At 37.9% G+C, this 24,485-nt stretch overlaps 1 protein-coding gene across 4 annotated transcripts in view; it reads right to left on the reverse strand.

The window, feature by feature from the left end:
• SLC28A3 (solute carrier family 28 member 3) overlaps positions 1 to 24,485 on the reverse strand; it is a 142,362-nt gene that overhangs the window by 41,424 nt on the left and 76,453 nt on the right. For all 4 annotated transcript variants that reach the window (XM_072605876.1, XM_072605866.1, XM_072605855.1 and 1 more), the window contains 6 exons: positions 20,765 to 20,847; positions 12,701 to 12,792; positions 10,247 to 10,436; positions 9,451 to 9,595; positions 6,518 to 6,631; positions 6,319 to 6,396 (listed from right to left, as the gene is read on the reverse strand). In XM_072605876.1, coding sequence (XP_072461977.1) covers positions 6,319 to 6,396; positions 6,518 to 6,631; positions 9,451 to 9,595; positions 10,247 to 10,436; positions 12,701 to 12,792; positions 20,765 to 20,847 — 702 coding nt within the window. The remainder of the gene's footprint in view (positions 1 to 6,318; positions 6,397 to 6,517; positions 6,632 to 9,450; positions 9,596 to 10,246; positions 10,437 to 12,700; positions 12,793 to 20,764; positions 20,848 to 24,485) is intronic.

A 24,485-nucleotide genomic window follows, 5' to 3' on the forward strand; every position in this document is an offset into this window, starting at 1 on the left:
TTGAGTATTGCTGAAACCATGGACAGATCCATTGAGTGATTATCTTTAAATTTTAAATGGGATACAACTTGGACATAAACAGTAACCTAGAGAAAATCCTTTCCCGCTCGCAACAATATATGTGTAGACCACCAGTGTAGGAGGCATCCTTTACAAGCTAGAAAATAGGTAATTAACCTCCCAAATTATTCTATTCTGAATTTAATTCCTGACACTAGCACTTTCAGGTCTTTGGCCAGAATGTCTAACATTTAGGGTGAGGGCCTTATGATTTTACATAAAAAGGTAAAATCAGTTTAAAGAAGTCAAAGAGATTCATTTGGTGTCAAACTCTAAAGGAAATGGGCTTTTAAAATGATACATGATTACTCTAATAGATGATAATAATAAAATAAATGTGAAAACCCTAAACTGCCACTTTTGAATCACTGCTCACTATTCACACTCTTTCCCAGTGGAGGGTAGGTTTGTGAGGTGAAGAGGCTGGGGGGAGGGGAGGTGATTATTAATGAAAGCTAGTCACTGAATCAATAGGTCCAAGCATCCTGACTTAAAAAGGACCATCCTAATTTGAGTCCATCTGGCCTGTGGCCAGTTTGCTTCTCTCTTGCAAAAAAACCCAACAAACTGAAACAGAACACACACACACACACACACACACACACACACACGCACATCCATCCATCAATCTCTTCTGGCTAGGCTAAATACTTAGCCTAGCCTTTCCCCTTGTCATTGTTTTAGGCTTTGCTCTGCTGCAGGACAGAGAGGAGAAGCTGCTGGAACAAAGAAAAAAGCTTTAGCAATGATGTTTGATGGCCTGCAAGTATGAACATTGAGAAAATAACATCATGGCAGTGAGTAAAAAGCTATCTTCTTACATTCTTCTTAAAGTCTTTGTTTTATTTTGTTTTGTTTGAGCTTCTTCTGAGTTTTTATTTTTGTAAGGTAAAATGAGAAATGAAGTTTCTCAAATTTTAAGGTGATTGCAGATGAAGGATAGATAGGGCAGGCTGTGGTCCTAGAACCCAAACTCTTTTTCTTTTTCTACTGCAGAGAGTGCCAGGTGAGAATCTTGGTGGTATCTTGAAAAGAATGACATACTATGTTTGAGTGAATAGGGCATGAAACTTGTGAAATCTTGGCCCAAGTCCTACCTCTTTCATTAACTTGCTGTGTTGATTGGCCCCTTTTCCCTCAGTTTCCCCAACTATGAAATGGGGACAATAGTGCCTTTCTCAGTTACTATACTTTGATATTAGGAGGCTAAATGAAAGAGTATGTGTTTAGAGTCTTTTTTTTTTTTTTTAAGAAAATAGCCTTTATTATTTGTGCTATGGGTGAAGATTTTCTTATAGCAATGAAAGATGTTGAGGATTGAATATACTCATAATTTATGTATGTTGCACAGAGATTTTTCTCATTTCAGGGAGGCAACCAGCCTAGTGTGTGGCAAAAACAATGAGGGACAGTGAAAAGAATGCTGAAATCATGCCTTTGGTACTTAATACTTGTATAGCTAGTCTCAGTTTCATAATCTGTATTATCTACATTAGAGTTAGAATAGAAGGTCTCCGAAGCCCTTTCCAGCTCCAAAATCTATGATCCAATGTTCTCAAGACCAGTCCCTGACATCACTTACAATCCCTTTTGTGACAAGACAGTAATAGCTATACCTACTACCTCATTGGGCCACTGTGAGAAAAGTATTTTGTGAAACAAAAGGACTCTGTAAATAGAAGCTCTTAGTGTTACTTTGATACATGTAACATATAACTGTTGAAATTCATATGTTGCCTTTAAGGTTTGCAAAACACTTTTCTATATATAATGTCTATTGACTCTTCCAACAAACTATGGGTTAAGTGCCACCAGTGTTTTTATGTCCATCTGTAAGAATAAGGAAACTGAGTCTCAGTAAGGTTAAATGACTTGTCAGTGGTCCCAGAGCTATTTAAGGGGCAGGCCTATGTGTACTTGATAGTATCTCAAGGTTAACTTATCTTGGAAAGTGGGGTTTCTTGGTGCAAACTCAGTGTCAAATCAGGAGACAGCTATCCCTTCTTCCCTCTCTAATATTAGATTCTATTTTGAACTTGAACCACACTTGCATCCTAAATCTCCACATTGGAATCAGGTACAAGTGAGATTCCCTACTTTGATCTCTGTGCCAGGCTTGCTCCTAGTTCAGTTATGGGTACTTTTTTTGGTCCTTAGTAATTTTTCCGACTTGGAACTCAGCTTTGAGATCTTAATCCAAGGTTAGCCAAGATCACAGTCTATTTAAGTACCCATCTCCCTGTGTCTGCTTTGTAAACTTTGTTACCCAGTCAAGCTGATTCTGCCTTTCCTTTCTATGTTCCACGGAAAGGGGAATTGTGGACTCCCAGGCTGTCGTATTTGAGAGCCTAAAATGAGCACAGTGTTCTAAGAATCAGCATTGCTTTTCTTTGCAGTTACGTATAGCAATGTGAGACTGGTATGTCAGTATGCTGGCAGAGTAGAATGGAGGATTTGGAGTCAGGAAGAACCTGGGTTCTGCTTAGGATGGACAAGTCATCTGACCTCTCTGACCTGTTCCTTTCTTTCTTTTTTCATATTTGAATAATATTTTCATTTTTTCAATCTGATCTCAGTTTTCTCATCTTTAAAATGGAAGTACTAATACTCTACCTTGATAGTCAGCATGGTAAAGTAGATAGAGAGTCAAACGGTCCTAATTCATGCAAATAATCCATTTTCTGACGTGGTGGCAGTATTTAAATTTGCATTCAATATGTTAGAACCATTTAAGATATTTTACACAATTGTAACTTTCAAATAGGGTGGATTTGGATACATGCAACCCCTTCATGGGGTTCATTATTCCCAGTAATTAGTCCTAATCGATGGTGTTGGATCTAGAAGGATTCCTAGATATCCTCTAGTCCAAGGTCCTCATTTAATCACTCATTCTCATTCATACAATGCACAATTGTAAAACACACTTTCATCCTAATAACCTAGTAAAAACATGACCTTGTACTTCACAAATGAGACTGAAAATCACATAGGTCACAAAGTTTGCATGACAGCACTGGAACAGCATGTAGTTGTGTGTGAAGCATACTTTTTTCACTTTATTTTTCTTGCCCTCTTTTTCTTTTGCAACATGGCTTATATGGAAATAAGTATTGCTTGACATCACATGTATAACTGAGATCATGTGTTGTTGTTTACTCACTTTCAGTCATTTTTGACGTGGCAAAGATACTGGAGTGGTTGCCATTTCTTTCTCCAGCTCATTTTGCAGATGAGGAAACTGAGGCAAACAGGGTTAAATGACTTGCCCAGTATTATATAACTAGTAAGTGACTGAGGTTGGATTCAAATTCAGGTCTTCCTGACTCCAAGCCTGGCATTCTATCCATTGTGCCACCTAGCTGCCCATCTAGCAGTGGAGCCCCTTAAGGTAAAAGAAAATAAAAATAGAACCTGTCCTTCATGAAGAAACTTCAGAGCTTAATTTATTTGCAGACCACAATCTCCTTTTGCTCAGTTTTTAGGTGCCCTTTGATGGGCTCTGACAAAGTATGAGAAACAGTCTTTCTTGGTGAGGCAATATAAGGTCATGGAAAGAGTAGTAGATTTGGAGTCAAAAGAGCTGGCTTCGAATTTGGGCTTTGCCACTTACTATCAGTGTCAACTTGGACTCTCGCTGGGTCTCTGTTTCCTCATCTGTAAAATGAAGGAAGTTGTACTGAATGACTTCTAAAGGCCTTTCCAGCTCAAAAATCTACAATCCTACAAAAATGGTACCCTACCCCAATATAAAGAGTACAAGAGGCATTTAATACTCCTTGGCATCTATAAATATATGAAAATTACTTAACGGACTTGTCAACAGGAAAGTCAGACCAGTCATTTCATCTGAGTGACTGTCAAAAGCAGTGAGAGTTTAACATATACAAGAGATTTTAATTGAGTTTCAGGTTGATTAAACTTTCCACTAGCATCTTTGGGTTTACTCAGCTTTTTTTTAGTTTGTTGAGTTGATAAGAGAGAGACTCTTGCTTACCGTGATAACGCAATTTAATTTGACAAGTCCAGTTACTTAGAATTCATGTCTCATTTTGGACTTTTTAAATGCCCAGTCATATGGGCCTCTGAATTAGGGGGAAAAAATGTAGTCGATTTAACTACTGTAAAACCCAGTAGGATGAGTGCTTCTGATTTTCCCACATACCGCCTGACTATAAATATAGGACAGGGCAAATTTTTTAAGAGCTGGTCTTCATTAATGTCAAAATGCCAGAGTTTAGGTACCTTTACCAGGTTAGGTTACAGTGATAGCTATCAGTTATATAGAAATTTATCAATATCACATTTTATCCTCACAACAATCATGATAGGAGGGAACAGGCAGGACTGGGAAATGAAGGGTCCATATGGTAGTAGATTTAGAGCTGTTAGGAATTAGGGGAAATGAAGCCCAATGAGTAGGCACTTAGATGAGTCGAATTTGAACAGGTCCCCTAAATCTAAATGCTTCCTTTTCTTAGTATAATGTCCATGCTCATAAGGTCTGAGCAGCCTCTAGAACACTGGTTTTATAGTCAGAGATTTTTACCTCTGAATTACTGTGAGAAATGATTGATTTAGATCTCCACTCTAGTCCAATCAGTATTAATTAGTTTGACATGATTCCACAGGGCTAGTGATTATAAGTGCTGTATATTCCCCAAACCTGTGAAATGCAGATTGTAAGTTCACTTGCTTCATCGTAGAAAGCTAATTAGAGGCCCTCCACCCTTGTTTTTCCTTGTCATGGGGATCAATCCCAACATGGCAGAAGTGACTCAATTGCATGGAAAGTCCCCCAACTTATTTTTATATCCCTGGACCACTCTCTCTTGCCCAACATGAGCAGGTGACCATCTTATGACCACTTAGTCAGTGGAGATGCCTCATGCTTCACCTAACCCAAGACCCCCTGGCTGACATACAATTTTTGGCCCTCAAAGCAAGGTCTATCAGCCAATGAAATTCTGTATTTTGTGTAGCTCCTCCAAAGTGTTCAGGCATCAAACCTTATAAAAATAAGGCCATGGAGGAAGGGGGCATCTCAGATTGTGAGGAAGATCTGAGGTCTACTTCATCAGAGGTATCCTTTAAAAACATGCCATTGGCACAGAGCTCTGCCTCAGTTTCTTTTATTATAGGTTGGACAATTTTAAACTCCACATGACAGACTGTCATTTCAGGCTTGCAGTAACCTATCTTTTAGATATCTATATTAGAACAAGGAACTTTCATGGAGAGAAAGGATAACAAACTGAATCAGGCTAACAAGGGTGTTTTCCCTTTATGATGGGATAGGGTAGACTACTGTCCATTTCATTCTATGATGAAGGGGAACCTGCTATGTCATATGTGCTCAACAGAAATAACCAATGCCTTCTATAATAATAAGGACTCCCTCCAGGAGAGATCTCACAGGAAGAGGAAAAAAAAGAGAGAGACGGACTTGCCCACGTGTCTTCCTGGGTTTTAAGAAAAGGCTTGAGAGTAGAAATTTATAGAGGCTATTTATCTCAATCATTAAATTATGACGTTGCTTAATGATTGAGATAAATAGCCTCTATACATTTTCCTCTTACAGTTTTCCATTTCTTAACCAAAAGGGTATTATGGTTTAACCTCAGTCCTCTGGAACCAGTATTAACCCCTGCATTTAACTGGACTATGTTGTCTTCCTTTATGCTATTGTGTACTGTATGTATACTATTCTTGTGTTGTATTATAATGTCATTGTGTATATTTTCCTGGCTCTGACTCACATCATTCACATTATTTCTCTGCATATATCGTACTCACCCTTACTCATGGCATAATAATATGCAATTACCTAGATTTACAAAAAAAGAATAACAACTTGTTTAGTCCTTCCTAATTCTTAGGAGACATTATTTCTTCCCATGTTGTTTCTTTTGTTTTTTCTACCTATGATGATTTTGGCACAGATGAGGCCTTTCTTTCTTTCACTGACCTCCTTGCAGATCTAAGCCAAGGAGTGAAACAAAAGGGCGTGAAGAGTTTAGTAGCCTTTCCTACATATTTCCAAATTATTACACTAGCCATGAATGAGCATGTCTATCTTTTCCACTTTTCTTCAGCTTTGGCAATAGTGGGAGCTAGGGGTGGGTCTGCTATAATGCCTTAGAATTGTTACTGAAGAAAGACTTAGTTGAGTTTAGTGCCTTTCTATCAATGAAAACAAAAAAAAAAATAAATTCATAGCTTGGAATTGAGTCACATGGAAAATGTGGTGATTCCTACCTTAAAAGCGAAGAAATGGTCTGTGTACTTCTCACCAAAGACAAATGTGGCTCCTGTGTCTGTATACTCCAAGAAAGTCTAGAGTAAAGATAGCAATATCTTTAAAAATCAAAATCACTGAAAATTATGCTTGTTGAATTAGGGGTAGAAGCCCTCAGACCTGATAGTTAAACATGACCTGCTTTGAATCCAACTTTACCTGAACTTGGTTCCCCAGCCAATTGAATGCCTCAAATCCAGGTGTAGTTCTTAGAATGAGAATACCAAGAAGAAACTGCAGTCCAATTCCCCAAAAGACAGGTCTCCAGAACACCTATGCATGAAAGAACTGGAAATGTTAATCTTATTAGGATAGAAGTGCTATAGTGGTAGATTTAAGATGACCCCTTGCATTCTCAAACTAGTATGGGACTGACTTTTAGCCATCATGTTTGGAAAGCCATAAAAAATAGTTGTCAAGGAAGATACAGAATGGAACGGGCCCTGTAGAACCTGACATGGGATGGCTTATTGAGATTTACCCTTTGGAGACCTTTCTTAAACATTGCCATGAGTTTTTGGTTTTACCAAATTGCCTCAAATTCCCTAAGTTTCAAGACTTTGCTTTAAGAACTTACCAAGACTGTGTCTAACTTTGGCCCCAACAATCTAAAACCAACAAGTGATTCTCACTTTTGGTTTTGTATTACTAAAGGGTGTGACTGGTCACAAACATGGGAGTCATTTAAAAGCCAATGATATCAGATCAGAGTAGTTAGAACAAAAGTCAAAACTTAACCAACAAACTGGAACAAAGATATACTGCACACAATTACAATAGAGGGGAAGATACCACAAAAGAAAGAGATCATGGCTGGCATGATGACCAAAAACTCAACAATGACTTTTTCCTTTCTATAGGATCTTGATAAGAATAGTTTATGCAAACATTGAGGAAATCTTTGAAAATATGAAAAGGGAACAGGTAGGAGTCTGCAGCTGATTTTCCACAGCAGGGCTTTTCATAGTTACAAAACTGAGAAAATATGTAGAGAATATTTTATGGTTGAGTCATTTGTTGATTACTTCCATGCCTCCCCACAAAGAAAAACTTTTGAAAGCCATAATAAAATACTACCTTAAAGGCTTTCCTACAACATGAGAATATGCAAGTTTCAATGGAAATACAACCAGAGAGATAAATTTGTTTAACAAGACTTCTGATTGTCAACCTCAAGGCAGGCAGAAAATAGAGAAATATATGATCCCCGAAAGGTATTCCCAATTTAAATGTATTATATAATCATAAAGAAAAGCAGGCTGTACATACCAGAGATGTATGTACAATTCTCTTTGTTTTGCTCCATATAAGGAAATGCTCAATTTATTTGGTGTTAGTCAAGGTCATATTAAAAAGAAATGCATCTTCAAGATGGCTGAGATTGCCCAGATATTCCTGTGTATGGATGAGATCGTATTAATTGCACTGGGGTCCATAACCCTACTGGACCTCCTGGTCACTGAAGAGATCAGCCAATCAGCAAAATTGAAGTAAATGAGGAAAGCAAAGACAATGAAGAATGCTTAATGCCTAGATTATGACATGAAGTGGTAGGGGCAACCAGTAAGTGAGTCCATTAATGCTCATATCTTGACTACATGTTGTAGATAGACAATGAATTGAATCAGAGGAAGAGATTAAGTTAGATTGTACATCTTGGAGACTGCACAGTGCTCACAGTGATCCCAAGCTGCTCTCTTCTGCCAAAATTCATCTCTTTAATACCAATATTTTCCCCTCTTGGCTGTGAATCAAGGAACATCATGATCTTAGTAGAATTAGACTTGCAGGTGATCCAAAGGGCAATGAAAAGATGCATTGTGAATATTAAGTAGTCTACACTGTTTCAACCATGATAAGTTACATCAAAAGAGGAATACAAGACACGGAAGACATATGTCAATAGAAATAGTTGGTCAGGTAGCACAAGTGAGCAGTAACAGATGGACAGCCAAGTGCCAACAAGTGAAAAAAAGTGGGGAAATCATTAATAAACAGGAACTGTAGCTTGGTTTTATCATATCTCATATGTCAGCTCTATCATAAGGGTTTCACTCTGGCACCAGTCTGAGAGTCCTTATGTTCTGTGGCAGGGTTTTGCTTCTATTTGCTAACTTCCATAAGATACTATATTTAGAGCTAAAAGAGCATTTTATCCAACCCCCTCATTTTTTCAGAGAAGGAAACTGAGACCTAGAAAGGGTAAGTGACTTGCTTAAGGTCACAACATAAGCAGTAAATAGTAGTGTTGGAACTTGAAATTCCCAAATCTAGCACTTTTTTCTTCACTGTACCAAGCTGTTGGAAAATAATGTTATTGAAATTCAGCCTTGATGATTCATCCTATTTCACCATACAAAGACTTGATTAGCTCCAAAATCAGAACTAAGGGAATAGCACTGATTGGCAATTCAGACAATGTTTGTGATGGTCAGGGGTTACATGGAAGAATCTGGGTCACTGCAAAACTTTTGTTTCCTCTGGATTGAAAATTTCTAGTGTTTGCGATTATGTGGCAATATATGTTCTGGGGATTCACTCTCTTCCCTGTAAGAGCAAACCTCTCATTCATCCCAGTATAGATTGAGAACATGATTTGTTGTCAATAAAGCAGTTTTAAGGATATTATGGATAAGTTTTTAGAGCAACAATAAGATAAAATAATCCAATATTCAAATGCAGATGATTATGGATTTATAAAAATCAATATCTATAGTATTGGAATATGTTGGCTTGGGACCTTTGATCCAAAAGTGATGGGCTTCATTGGGGGTTGACTGACTCATTAGGGAAAATTATTGAAGCAGTACTTCTTGTTGGCTACAGCTAGTAATAAGGTGTAACTAGAAACTATGGTCATGATTGCTTTCACTTAGCCCTTCTCTTGGTTAAAAGGGAGGGTTCTATTGGGAGAAAGAGAAGTGAAAGGAGAGTCATTAAGAAATGACAATGCTATAACAAAGAAAATAAATAAATAAAACATTTTTTTTTAAAGAAACCAATGAATACTTTATATATAATGCCACAAAGGTCAAGTATTTAAAATGTGGACAAGAGATGAAAATGAATGCAAAGATTTCCTTACTACTTACCCTAGTTGGGTACTTAGAAAATATTAGCATCAGGAGAACATAGAATACAAGCCCACCAAAGGACACCAGTGACTGAGTTCCCTGTTTGGCTGTGTCAAAAATTAGCCAGCAAATGACTCCCCAAATCAGCAAGATCCACATCAGCCTAAGAGAAAGAAAAGGAGGTTGTTGAGATGATCTGATGAATTTTCAAGTGACAGCCAAACTTTTGAAGAGCTTTTCAAACTTGTCCAAACAATTAATGCTAAGAGTGTTAACACATTCAGGCAGGAGGAATTTGTGATAGACAAACACTATCTCTATGGGTGTGTTTACATGAGCAAATCACTCAGAGAGCCGAGAAATCGAACACAGTTCCCTCCCAAATCTTTCTTATTCTGAGGAATGAGGAAAGGAGATAGACAATTACTAACTTTATTAAGTGTGTCACCTATATGGAATGGGTAACACCAAGAGTTTGTTTTTATAGGATCAGGGAGCGGAAAAGACCTTATGAGGTCAGCTATCCAGCTTTCCCCCTCTAAGTAGGTTTGTGCAGAAGATGGTGCTTGCCATCCCATGCCTAAAACTCTCCAAATGGTATGGTTTCCATTTCTCTTCTAGCATCTAATCATCTTTTGGGTCTAGATTTGTGATTCCATCCCTGGAGGGAACTCCTAGCATAAATCCCCATTTCCCATCCCTGCACCCCCAAGTATAGGGACTTGGGAAAACCTGAGTACTAATTCTGATTCCTGATTCAGACATTAACTACCTGTGAGACTTCACGCTACAATCCCACCCATGCCATACTTACCACTTCAACCAGAACCAATGTTTGTTCAGGAATCTGCCAGCAGGAGACAAGAACTCAGCAATCTGACTTTCATATTTGCCTATCAAGTAGTCCCAAATAACAAAGAATATGGTAGCAACAGTGAGGACAAAAAGTGGGAGAGCTCTATGAAAGTTCACCACACAAGCTGCAGTCACTAGAGTCAAAAAGCCTGGCAAGAAAAGAAATGAACACACTATTCATCACACATCCAGTGACGAGGTAGCAACTGCCACGCCAAGCCTATAATGAGTAGAATGTTAATCAGGGCGTAGCAGAGCCATAGATGACATTTTTCATGCTTAGAGCAAGCCGCAGTTCACAAAATGGGCTGGCAAAGCAACCTCAAATCAACGCTTTTTAAAAGATAAATTCTAACTCTTTTATTTTGAGACCAAACCTTTATTTTTATTATTATTTTGAGGTGGGTTTCACCTTCTTCATGAGAAGAATGATGTTCATTAACCTGACTTCAATTTTATTTTCACCATGCCATAAAAATGAGTTTCTTCATTTGATTAAAAGAAAGTCTCAAGGAGACAAACTAAAGAAAAAAAAACTCACCACTTCATTTCTTAAGAGCTACATCCCTGCCCCACCCTGCCTGGACTCTACTGTCCCTGGAAGCATCCCCATTCTCTAGGCTTTTCTCACTCTAACTCATGTCATCCTCCCATCAAGTTCTCTAATATTCCCTTCCCTCTAAATCAACCAAAAGGAAAAAAACCACAAGTTCATTTTTTCCCCTCCTACAGGGACAGGGAATTAGGGGTGGAGGAAAGGAAAAGGAAGCGTAAAAAGTTACCAGTCAAATGTGAAGCTCTGACGTTGTGGTTGGGAAGGGGAAGAATTCATGTTAGTTCTTAGGTCATCGGGTAACTTCCAGTTTTAGCTAATTTAACCATGTTAACATAGAGCTTTGGTAACTTTATAATATGTATCAAATACACATATATATTTGTATATATATATATGTGTATCTGATAACTAGATTTTCTGTGTATGTGTGTGTAGGTTTAAACATTCAAACAAATGGAGACTTTAATTTATTTTCACCATGTGAACTCCTAAAAGCTAGCAGAGTGGGAAGGGTTGGTCTTTCTTATTTCCTTTACAAAGCGATTAATTCCACAAATGATTCTTCATCATGATCTTTCTGTCTGATTGTTCATTCTAATGTTAGGCTTAGGAGGTTTAGCTTGGCATATCACAGATGGGAGAAAGCAGGTCAAAGGGAGGATGGGTAATAAGTCCAGAGTGACCTGAGAAAGGCCTGGGTAGAATAAAATTGTACCTCCCAGGGGTTGCTTAACATTGGAAAGTCAAATCTTCTAGTCTGGAAGTACTTAAAAATTGGAGGGCTTCTCATGTGTGTGAGCTGGTTTAGATATAAACCTATTGGAAAGCATGAGTATAAAATAGATGGCCCCCTGGCCTCTCTATGTTCCGGATTTATTTATGTTGTTTTACTTTTTCTATTTGTGCCTACGGGGTTTAGCCTAGTGACTGGCACATGCTGTTTAATTGCTTTAGTCTTCACTCTTTGTGACTGGAGTGGTTTGCCTTTTCTTGGATTTGAACTCATGAAGATGAGACTTCTTGCTTCCAAGCCCAGTGCTCTATCTACTTCACTGCCTAGCTGCCCAACATGTCGACTGCCTAGTATTTGCACTGTTCATCCTCCATGCCAAAAATGCATTCCTTCCTCACTTTCACAACAGTCCCTTGTTTTCTTCTTCCTTCTTAGAGAGTCTGAGAGGTTAAGTGACTTGCCTAGAGTCACAAAGCTAATAAGGGTCTCAGACTGGTTTTGAACTTAGGTCTTCCTGACTCCAGGCCTAGAGCTTTACCCATTGAGTCACAAAGCTATTTATATCCTCTCCCAATAAATTTACCTTGTATTTATCTTGTATCTTTTATATTCATTTATATATACACATCTCCTAAATGGTAAGGACAGTTTCATTTTTGCCTTTGTGTCCCCAGTATCTAGCCCAGTGTCTGACACATAGTAGGCACTTAACAATAGCTTGTTTAATATAGGTCATTGCTTTGCCTTAGAGAGAGTAACGGGAAGATTTTCCACCTGTTTTCTTTGCCTTAGACATAAAACAACATAACCATGACCAGAACTATTATTACAACTCAGTTCCCAATGTCTGCAAGCTTACGGTTGTTTCAATAAATCCCCTTCAATTATTTTTATGTTGTGTTGTCTCATAAGCTGGGCATTTCAAGGGGGACAACTTGTATTCACTTTCCTTATGTCTTCCTTGTGTGGCAAAGAGCATCTTGACCACATTTTTGATGCTTTGAAGGATAGGATGAATTTTCCCTCTAGCACAAGTGGAGAGTTTTCCTCAACATTCCACTTGGAAGCCCAGTCCTTCAACTAAAACCTATAAAAGGTGTTTGTCTCTCTCCAAACTGAAGTACCTGCTAAAAAAATGCCATAGAAGATGTATTTGGCCACAGCTTTATGTTTCCTAAAGAAGCCACAAGTCTCATCATACTTCTTTTCTAGGTACCTGTGAAAACACAAAAAGAGACAAAATAAAGAATTTAGGTGGAAAGAAACAAATGGCTCTTACTCCCCTTTTTTTAAGAGGTGGAAGGTATTGGAACAGTGTTCAAAGTATCAATCAGTTACTTTTTCCTCTTCTTTTTCTGTTTTGGGGAGGGAGAAGTAGAGAGATATGGTGATATAAAAAACAAAATGCGTCAATAAAACGTATAGCTATATAGATGTACCTATTAAAAGAAATGAATATCTGCCAAGTAGAAGCAACAACTGAAGTAGATTTAGAACAGGGTAGGTGTTACTAAGACTCTAGGGGGAATATGGGGAATTTTTGTCAAATAACTATTATCCTGTCGGCATCTTCCAAAGGTGTAGTGGTAAAAAATGTGTATTGGAGAGAGACTTGGTAAAGACCAAGGTGGAGTGGAAAAGGGAGAGACTTTCTATTGACTGAGTGTGATGATGCATCTGAAAAATTTGAAAGTGAAATTGGCGTAATAATTCTTACCAACCCAAACTCAATGAATGAGGTTTGAGGACAAAACCCTTTTCGTTCAACACCATTCAAGACGATGTAATTGAAATATGTAATAACTAGAAACACTGAATCATTCATAATCAAGAATGTTGCAAAAGTTTCAACGTACCCTGAGAGAAGCTGGTCTCATTCTTACTAAACTAATTCCATTTAGTTTAATTTGTAACTACGATTTAATTTCGTTTGTAACATCTTGCCTCAGAGAATCAGGATTCTTAATCTTTTCTTGTAATCAAATCAAAGTAAGAAAGAATCAGTCAATAAGCACTGTCTACTATGGGCCAGGTACTGTGCTAAGTGCAGGGTATACAAAGAATGTCAGAAGACAGTCCCTGCCCTCAAGGAGCTCATAGTCTAATGCAGGAGACAACATGCAAAAAACTATATTAAAACTATATACAAGTTATATAAAGGACAAATTGGAAATAGTCAACAGAAGGAAGATAGCAGAAGTAAGGGGGATTAAGAAAGGATTCCTGTAGATAATGGGATTTTAGTTAGGATTTGAAGGAAGTCAGAGTTGGAGATAAAAAAGAGAGCTTTTCAGATACGCAGACAGGGAAAATGTAAACAAACTGGAAATTGAACATGATACATGGGTGGCTTTCAAAAAACTGTACAGAGAATAAAACTATAGGTTGACAACAGAATCAAGGGTCACCCTGATTTTTTATCCTGATAAAACATTTGAGAACTTAGTAATACAAAAAAATGTTATTAGAATCCAAATAAAGTTTCTTTATGAAAAACCAATCTTTTTATTCTTATGTGCATATGTATTGTAAACTCTAAAACCTATTTCATTTCGTATTGAGAAAAGGCTTGGCAGAACTTACTGAAAGTCAGGAATAGATTCTGTAATGCTAGGAAGAATTGTTTATATTATGGAATGTAATTTGGAGGCACAAGGAAAAATACAGTTGTGACTGAGGTATTGATTCCCAATCTTTTACCCAGGAAAGGTTTTTAATTGATTTTTTTGTTGTACACTTAACATTTTGATCTTTTGTCCAAGTGGACATAGTAGTAGCTGGTTTGGTAGAGTACTCAGAGGTAGCCTTTTAAGTATGAAAAACTGGGTTCCAGTTCAAGTCTTGCCCTAATAGCTATGTGACCCTGGATGGAAAGACATCATAACACAGTGGAAATTTTGATCACTAGCTAGGGTCAGAGCATGTAGATTTAAATGGACATTTCTGATACTGTCTGTGTAAGCTTAGACAAGTCACTTAACCTCCTTGGGTTTGAGTTTCCTATTTGTAAAATAAGAGTTTTGGACTAGATGACCTTTGTAGTTCAAGCTATCTGATCCTGTCTGTGATTGATTGAAGTTGCCCTAGGCAACTCTTGAAATCTCTAAGTTATTGATAGAGGGAGTTTATACACCAGTAATTTCTGATGTTTCTCTCCCTGTCCAATCCTCACCCTCCCTTTCTCCAAGGGAATAGAGCTTGGACCTAGAATTAGGAAAACGAGTTCAAATGTACTCTCATGCGCTTACTAGTTATGGGACTCTCAGGATAAGTCACTTAACTTCTGTCTGCCTCAGTATCCTCACCTATAAAATAAGGATAATAACAGCCCTTATCTCCCAAGATTGTTGTGAAGTTTGAATGGGATTAATATTTGTAAGGCATTTTGAAAATCTTAAAGGGCTACACAATGCTAGCTAATGTCGTTATTAGGACAACCTGGGCAACAAGTTAAAAGCTGAGGGATGAGGATAATTGCAATGTAAGATAAATTTATTTATGAACAGGGAATTTTCTGAGGAAGAAATTAAAGCTATCTATAATCATATAAAAAATGCTCTAAGTCACTATGGATTAGAGAGATGCAAATCAAAACAACTCTGAGGTACCACATCACACCTATCAGATTGGCTAACATGACAAAATAGAACAATGATAAATGTTGGAGAAGATGTGGGAGAGTTGGGACACTAATTCATTATTGGTGGAGCTTTGAGCTGATCCAACCATTCTGGAGAGAAATTTGGAACTATGCCCAACGTGCTACAAAAATGTTCATACCCTTTGACCCAGCAATATCACTTCTGAGACTCTATCCTAAAGAGATCATGGAAATGGAAAAGGGTCCTACATGCACAAAAGTATTTATAGCAGCTGTCTTCGTGGTGGCCAAAAACTAGAAATTAAGGGGATGCCCATCAGTTGGGAATGACTGAACAAGTTGTGGTATATGAATGTAATAGAATACTCTTGCTATAAGAAAATACTATGTGCTATAAGAAATGATGAAGGAAGACTTCAGAGAGGCCTGGAAGGACTTACTTGAACTGCTGTTGAGTGAAAGGAGCAGAACCAGAAGAACTTTGTACACAGCAACAACTACAGTATGCAAGGAATTTTTCTGGTCGACTTAGTACTTCTTTGCAAGGCATGGACTTAAAAAACTTCCAAAGGACTCTTGAGGCAAAATGCCTTCCACATCCAGAGAAAGAACTATGGAATTGAATCGCAGATAGAAACAGACTATTTTCTTTTATATTATGTTTTGTTTTGTTTTATGGTTTCTTCCATTCATTTTAATTCTTCTGAGTAACATGCATTTAATAGGAATGTACATGTGGAACCTATATAAGATTGTATGCTGTCTCAAGGAGGGAGTGATGAGGGAGGGGGAATGAGAGAGAAGGACGGGAAAAAAACTCTAAGATATATGGAAGTGACTGTCAAACACTGAAAACAAATAAAATAATTCAATTTAAAAAAAGATAAATTTATTTTCAGGTTAATATTTTTTAAATCCCAAGAAATAAGGAAAAACTTTGAAATTTGTCTGTTGTTTGTCCCTTGCACACCTCATACATCATCTAGTTGAAAATGTGTTACCGATGTTTGATTATCTATCAGAAATTATTCCAGGCATCTAGTGGGTGCATTTTCCCGTAAACATTAGCTGAAACATTAGCTGAAATGAGTACCTCTTTGCCACTCAGGGAGTTTTCTTAGTCTCTACAGTCTTACAATGTTTCAAGGAATCTTAAGGTAAAATGAAATTGGGAAGGGAGTTGTGTGACTCTCAGGTTTCTCTGGGTAAATGTCCTTGAAAGTTGATACATGATGAGAACATTTTGGCTTTTGTGCGATGCTTCTCAACCTTGGTTTTGTAATGCCCTGGGGTGCTCTCCAGTTATCTCAAGTGCTGTCAAGAAATTTGCCCCTTGAAAGTCTCAAAAATAGAAATTTGTTTTCAATTACTTCAAATTTAAAGATGATGTTACACACTGAAGTACTTTTAAGTAGGGTCTCATGTATGTCATAAAATCAGAGATCTTTCCTGGATTGTAAACCACAGGGAGTTTATAGAATAGATAACCCAATGAATCAACAAGTATTTAAGTACCAACTCTGTGCCTGGCACTGTGCTAAACACCAGAGATACAAACAAAAGGAGTAAAATAATCTCTTTTTGCAAGGAGCCACTTTATGATTGGTGACTAGCAGAAGAGATAGTAATAGAACGCTATAGTATATAATAAGATACGAAACTAGGGGTGCAGTGGATAGAGTGCTGGGTCTGGAGTCAGGAAGGTCTGGGTTTAAATCTGGCCTCAGACACTTACTAGCTGTGGGACTCTGGGCAAATCACCTAACCTTGTTTACCTCAGTTTCCTCATCTATAAAATGAGTTGGAAAAGGAAATAGCTAACCACTCCAGCATCTTTGCCAGAAAACCCCAAATGCAGTGATGAAGCATTGGACATAACTGAAAAACTATTGAACAACAACATTATTTTTTGAGATGAAGAAACTTAAAGTTGACGAGATGATAAATGACAGTGTAAGGAAGCTGAATTTTAAAAAATGAAGTGGAAACTTAAATGAGATTTCAAGACAGGATTTAATTGTACGGACTTTATCTTGGACTGATGAAAGAACTGGACACTATGATTACTGAGCTTAGGTTAGAAATCTATGAAAGATCCTGGAGAATGGAAGAGATGGCATAATTCTGGAGGAATACAAATATTATTCTGCTTTTCAAAAGAAGGAAATAGGGTGAGTATGCGAAACATCGACCTGATTTCTATTCCTGATGAAATTCTAGAACATGTTGTTGAAGGGAAAGTTCATTAGCGTTTAGAAAGGGAAACGGTAGTAACAAAAAGCCAGCATGATTTTATTAAGAGAAATAGGTCACACTAATCTCATTTACCTTTTTTTTTTTTTTTTTTTTGACAAAGTAATTTGATTGGTAGGACAGGGAATCATAGTGGACTGAGAGACAGCCTTGGAAAATCATGGAGGCCTGATCAAGTCACATGCTGGCTGTGTGACTCCGGGGAAGACTTGACCTCTCTGTGTACCGTGTAAGGCAACTCTGTAAGACTACAAGGTGCAGAGCAGGTACTGATCTGCATTGGTAGAAGTTTCCTCACTGGGGATTTCATATCACATTAAAATCATAGGCCCAATTAGTTCCCCTAATGACACTCCCTGACGCAAAACAACAACAAAATCCTAAACTGAGCTGGTAGACTGGGGAAATACTAAATCTATATTTAAATTTCAGCAGATCATTTGACAAAGTCTCTGAAACTTTCCTTGTGGACAAGAGGTAGAGCTATGAGTTAGATGGATACATGGCCCAATGGATTTAGAAATGATTGATCAAATCCAAAAGAATAGTCATTAATGGGTCAGTGTAAACTTGGAGAGAAGTTTCTAGGGCAGTGCCTCAGGGATCATCTGTTTGCTCATGACCTTGTCCAGTTCAATATTTTCAAATCAATAACTTGGATGAAGGCATGCTTATTAAATCTGTAAATGATAAGAATTTGGGAGGGACAGCTAACACATTTGGATAGCTCCATGGGCTAGAATTATTGGTTGAATAAAGTAAAATGAAATGTAATAGAAATAATAAAAACTGTGTATGGGTTCCAACAGTCAAAACTTCAGAGGACTGGAGGCATGGTAAAACAAAAGTTCCCATGGAAAAAGGTCTAGGGATTTTGGTGGATGGCAAATACTGGAACAGAAGATGTTGATATACTTTGCATCAGAGGGTAAGTCTGACTTCAGAGGACAGAGTCATTTGTCTCCTAATTTCTGACCACTATTTTATGACTTTTAGAGATGTGGAGTTGGTGAAAGAACAAGGAAACTCATACCATTCCTACTGCAAACCCATCAAGTATGGTCATGTCTGAGATTCAAAGAACTAAGTCCCATTGAAATTCCCCAGATGCCCAATTGACTTGGGAACTTGATTATTATATTGTGGGCACTTCAAGTCTTGAATCTCTGATAAGTTCCTTAAAGAAAGGCACCATATATATGCCATTCATCTTTCATGGCTCCCTGCATGGCATAGTGTTCTGGGTGCAAGGTAGATATTCAGTGAGGGGCAGCTAGGTGGTGTGGTGGATAGAACACCAGTGCAGGAGTCAGGAGGACCTGAGTTCAAATATCACCTCAGACACTTGACACTCACTAGCTGTGTGACCTTGGGCAAGTCACTTAACCCCAACTGCCTCATCCTGAGTCATCTCCAGTCATCCTGATGAATATCTGGTCACTAGATTCAGATGGCTCAGGAGAAGGAGTGAAGCTGGTGACCTGCACAGCCTTCCCTCATTCAAAACAAAGTCAAATGCAAGTCATGTCATCATTTCTCTGATGGCATGGTCTTCTTTGGCAATGAAGGATGAACATACACAGATATTCAATGAATTTTGTGATTTATAGTAAATGTTCAACAACAAATATTTGTAAATTTGATCTCCATATGAAGGTTCTTAGGTCTCAGGTGTGTAACAAGCTATGGATACAGTGTGCTATTATTAGAGGGGATGGTAATGGGTTAGATTTTTCTCCTTTTTTAATTCATAGCATCATAAGATCATAAATCTAGAGCTGGAGGGAATACTAGTGGATACCTAGTCCAACCTCCTTATGTTTTACAGACTGAGACTCAGAATCAGGATTCAGGTTCAGGGTTAGAAACTTCTAGTTTTCTAGTGTCATATATGATTCATTTGGACCCCTACTCTATTCCAATCAATATTAATCAGTTTGATATCTTACATAAGCCATTTAGGGATAATTAGATAAGAGAGGTCCTTATAGTAGGCTCTTATAGTGGTCCTCAAACTTTAATGTAATGTTCACTACTTGTTTACCAGTTATGAAGCTCACTTATGCAACCACAATGCTGACAAAGATATCTCCATCCTGTTTTACTCAAATTCCATGTCCAAACTCAGCATGTGTGGGATACTTGATTCTTTGGAAAAGTCCTCCAGCTTATTTTTGTACTTCTGGACCACCTTCTCTGGTCCAACAAGAGTAGGTGATCATCTTATGACCACTTGGTCACCAGAGATGACTCTTGTCTTGCCCATCTTAACTTGTGGTCCTCAAGAACAAGGTCTATCAACCAGTGAGATTCTGTACTTTACCTCTTTTGCATATTTAGGTATCAAACAATATAGAAGTAAGGTCCTGGGGACCAAGGGCATCTCAGATCATGAGGAAGATCTGAGATCTACATCTTTAGAGGGCTCCATAGACCCTTTAATAAAGTGCTATTGACTTGGAACTCTGCCTCAGTGATTTTTCTTGCCAATTGGACAATTTTGGACCACACGTTAGCTAGTTGGTATGTCCCTGCGTGGGATGCCTCATGGGTGGCAAACCAATCAGATCCACCTCAGCAGGACCTTTTACCATCCTCATCAAACACTTGTGTAAGTAACCCTGACTCTACAGCTATCCTGAAATATGCATCCAGGCATTGCAGTAAGAGATTTGGACAACCATACATCAAATCCAGAAAAAAATTTAGTGTAAGATAATCATGGTCACCTATCATGGCCTCAAGACCATCATGGCAGAAACTTACTGGTCACTTATTTGGTTGTATCATATCTCCCACCTTCCGAGCTCTGCTTTGTGTCAGTCTTGGCCCTGATGTGAAGGGCTTAGTGGCACACCCAGGGGTATATTAAAGCCATGGAGTTATAAGAGCAAATTGTTAAATTTTTGATGTAAGCAATTACACCTCAGAAATCAACATATATTACCAGTCTGGAGCTGATGTGCTGTTTCATTGATTGTCTAGGTTTAAAAGTGATGAAAATGTTAACAAGACAGATAAAACTTAAATGTATGTTGTGCATATATTTTCATCTCCTGGTGATCTGACTGTTAAAAAAACATTTATTAGCACACCCCTGGTTACTCCCTTCCCTTGGCTGTTTCTAATTAGGCCATGTGGCCTTGAGTATCGATCTTTCCCTCAAACGTGCCATTAATAAAAGGGCTTATTGCTTCTAGCATTGACTGACCCATCTGAATTTCTTTTTTGGGGGGAAGCCCTTTTAGTTCCATGAGAAAACCTGTGAGTGAGCAGGACTGGAGGATGGCGAAGGGAGGGACTTGTGTTCAATTTGAGCCTCTAAAAGTCGTACCCTTTCTGGTGTGTCGATTCACTTTCTTCTATGCTCTCTTTCCGTTTGGGGAGATCTTGCTCAATAGTGACATGTTCTTCTTCCTGGAAATAAAATATATGGGAAAAATAAGGACAATTGTCTCCCAGATAGAAAGGTGAAGTTGCTAGTCAATGAATAAATATTAATTAAGTGCCTGCTGTGTTCCAGGCACCATAGTAAGAGCTGGAGATACAAAGGAAGCTCTCTGTCTAATGGACATAGAAAGAGATACCTTTTTGGACATGGCCAATGTGAGAATTGGTTTCCTTGAATATACCTAGTGTTAGAAAGGTTTGTTTTTTCTTTCTTCTTTATCTCAATGCAGGGCAGCAGGAAGTAGGAGGGAGAGAAATTAAATAGATGTTAATTAAATTAAAACAAAAGCTTAAAAAAAAGAATAGAATGAAAGGGCAAAGTATTGCAAGTCTAATGGGTTTTCCATTTCCTCTGTTGAAAATTATCCTGGTAACTGATTGTTCAAGAATTTGACACATTGTAAAACCTAAATTTGTTGGTCCAAAATAAAAGCAATTCTTGACCACCTATTATGTGTTTTTTTTCCAATACAAAATGTTGCAGAATCCACTGTTTTTCTCACTCCTATAAATGTGGAAGAAATAATGTTTACTTTTTATTTTTCTATTGTATATCCAGTCAAAACTGTAGCCATTTTGTTCCCAATTCCACCATCTGGTTCTAAGGATGGCTATGCCAATCAAATCAAAGTCTTTGCCACAAAAATTACTATATCTTTCCTTTAAATGTTGGCATAATCCATATGGGTTATTTTACAAAGGCTGGGTAGGTCAGTGCTGGTTTTAATTTGGTTGGAGAGTACCTATGGCTCAGTTGATCTGTAGGCATCACTAGGTAAATGGCCTCTGGGGATAGTATATTACAGAATAAATAATAATAGTAGCTCAAATTTGCATAGCAAAATGCTTTGTAAATATAATCTAACCCTCCCAACAGCCCTGGGAGATAGGTGCTATTATCCCCAATGGCAAACTGAGGCAGACAGTGGTAAAGTGACTTGCCCAGGGTCACACAGTTATTAAGTGTCTGAAGCTGAACATGAGAATTCAGGTCTTCCTGATTCCACATCTAGCACCCTATCCACTGAACCACCTACCTGCCTTGTATGTCCTTCCAAAATGTTATAGAGTTTCTTTTAGTCATACAGAAAGAGTATCATCCTGGTCCTCTCAGTGCTCTCAAGGTTAAATTTACTCCCATGCTTTTCAGAAGGTTTTGTGTTCCTCCCAACCCTTTAATCATTGTAAATGGTGTTGGTGTTTTAAAAGTTCTCATAGATGCCAGAAGTGGTGAATTACTTCTGTTCTTGTGGACATAGGCAGTTAGAAAACTGGTCCCTACTCCTAGCTTGTTTGTGCAAGAAGATAGAATTTTTGAGAGGCATTACAGCGTAGGGGGTATAAAAAGCTGGCCTCAGAAGTAAGAACTGAGCACTATTCCTCCCACACCCCAACTAGCTGCGTGACCATGGTCAAGTCACTTAACTTCTCTTACTGGCTCAGGCAACTCTCTAAGGTTCAAAGCCGGTGTTCATCTAAAATGAGGAATTTTTCCCTACTAGGAGTTTTCCTACACTGTTGGACCATAAAAACAATTCTTATGATCACATCAGTCACACTCATCTGTGTCCTCCCACCTGCCTTGGATAAGAAAGGATCCTCAACCAACTGACCCTTAGTCAAACTCTCTGTTTTGGGTCAATTTCATCTTGGAGCTACCTTTCCATGACTGTTACACACGGCCCCTCTTTGTGCAGTCATCAGTTTGTGGTTTCCCAAGCTGGCCATTCTATCTCCTGTCATTGTATCTCCATATAAGCTGTGCCCTATGGCCAGAAGGCACACCCTTTTTCAGCTCTATCCCTGATTGCTTTCAAAGTCAATTCATGTGTCACCTTTCTGATCCCCTTCATTATAAGTGCTCTCTCCTATGTGCTAGGTGACACAGTGGATATTTGTGTTGGGTCCAGAGTTAGGAAGAATTGAGTTCAAATCCAGTCCCAGATGGATTTGATTTATAGCAAATTTCTAGCAAATCATAACCTCTTTCTGCCTCAATTTCTTTATCTGTAAAATGAGGACAATAACAATCCTTGTGAAACTCCAGTGAGATATTTGTAAAGCTCTTTGTGAACCTTAAAGAGCAATACAAATGCTATTTTTAAAAATATTATTATTAAATTATGTTCCCCTCCTCCATTTTCAGAATAGAATATAATAAGCTTCTTGAAGGTGGGGATAATTTTTCATTTTGTCTTTATACCCTTGAACCCAGTAGAGTGTCTTTTACATGGTAAGTACTTACTGCATTGGATTATGGGTTTTTTGCAGAGTAGACATTTTTGATGAATTTAACTAAATGGAATATATAATCAGTACACTTGTTTCACATAAGGAAACTGAGGTCCAGGAAATAAAGTGACAGACTCAAGGAACAAAAATCTCTTCCTCAGAGTTCCATTTCGGTGTGCTTACATTCTGTATGTATTATATGTAGGATATGTGTATTATGTGTGTACATATATGTGTTATATATAGCATACATGTATGTATAACAGGTATTATGTAGTATATATGCTATATATGCATATATAACTAAAATATATATGGTATGTAGCTCAGTGGCACAGTGCATGGACTGACAGGTCTAGGGTCGGGAAGATTGCTCTTCCTAAGTTCAAATCTGGTCTCAGATATTTTCTGGCTGTGTGACCCTGGGCAAATCACAAACTTCCTGTAGTTGCCTCAGTTTCCTCATCTATAAAATGAGCTGGGGGAGGAAATGGCAAACCACTCCGGTATCTTTGCCAGGAAAACCTCAGATGGCATCCTGAAGATTCAGACACTATAACAGTACAGTATAGGTAGTACAGTAGCGTATAGTTAGCATAGTATAGCAGATTTATAGTAGATAGTATAGTAGCATGGTTAGTACAGTATATATGGTTAGTATAGTATATATAGTTGGTATAGTATAGTAGAGTTCCTATGGTAGAGTGTAGTTAGTATAGTATAATAAGTAGATTTAGTATGGTATAAGTATACTACAGTATAATTAGTGTACTAGAGTAGGGCATGGTAGAATTAGTATACTATACCACATGGTTTAGTATAGGACAGTATGTTCCAATGATTACCACAGTGCCTGGCACATAGATGCTCAATAAATGTTTACTGATGATCATGATTGATTAGCATAGCATCATGTATATATATATTGTATGTGGTATATATTAAATAGTGTGCAAAGTAGAATGGAGAGCACTGGGTTAGACTGACTTAAGAGAGCTCGGTTTGAATTCTAGTTTGGACACTAACTTGCTGTGTGACCATGCATATGTCACCATCTCCCTAAATTTCAGCTTCTAAAATTATGAAATAGAGATACTAGAATAGGGATAATAATACTTGAACAATTCCTTAGGATTATTGTGTAATTATCATATTTATATATACCATTACAGGTTGACCATAAGCTCTGTGAAGGAAGGGAAATGTTTAAATGATCTTTTTTGCTCCCCTATTTACTCAGAAGTAACTATTGTGATACTGCAGTGTGGTTGTTGAGTGAATGAATGTTTTTATTTTTTTCTGTGGAGGCACTTTTCATATACTGCTATTTATGACTCCTAGAGATCCTGTCAGATCATCCCCACTTTTTGTTG

The sequence above is a fragment of the Notamacropus eugenii genome, chromosome 1 (genome assembly GCF_028372415.1).
Source record: "Notamacropus eugenii isolate mMacEug1 chromosome 1, mMacEug1.pri_v2, whole genome shotgun sequence".
In the NCBI taxonomy this organism is placed as follows: domain Eukaryota; kingdom Metazoa; phylum Chordata; class Mammalia; order Diprotodontia; family Macropodidae; genus Notamacropus; species Notamacropus eugenii.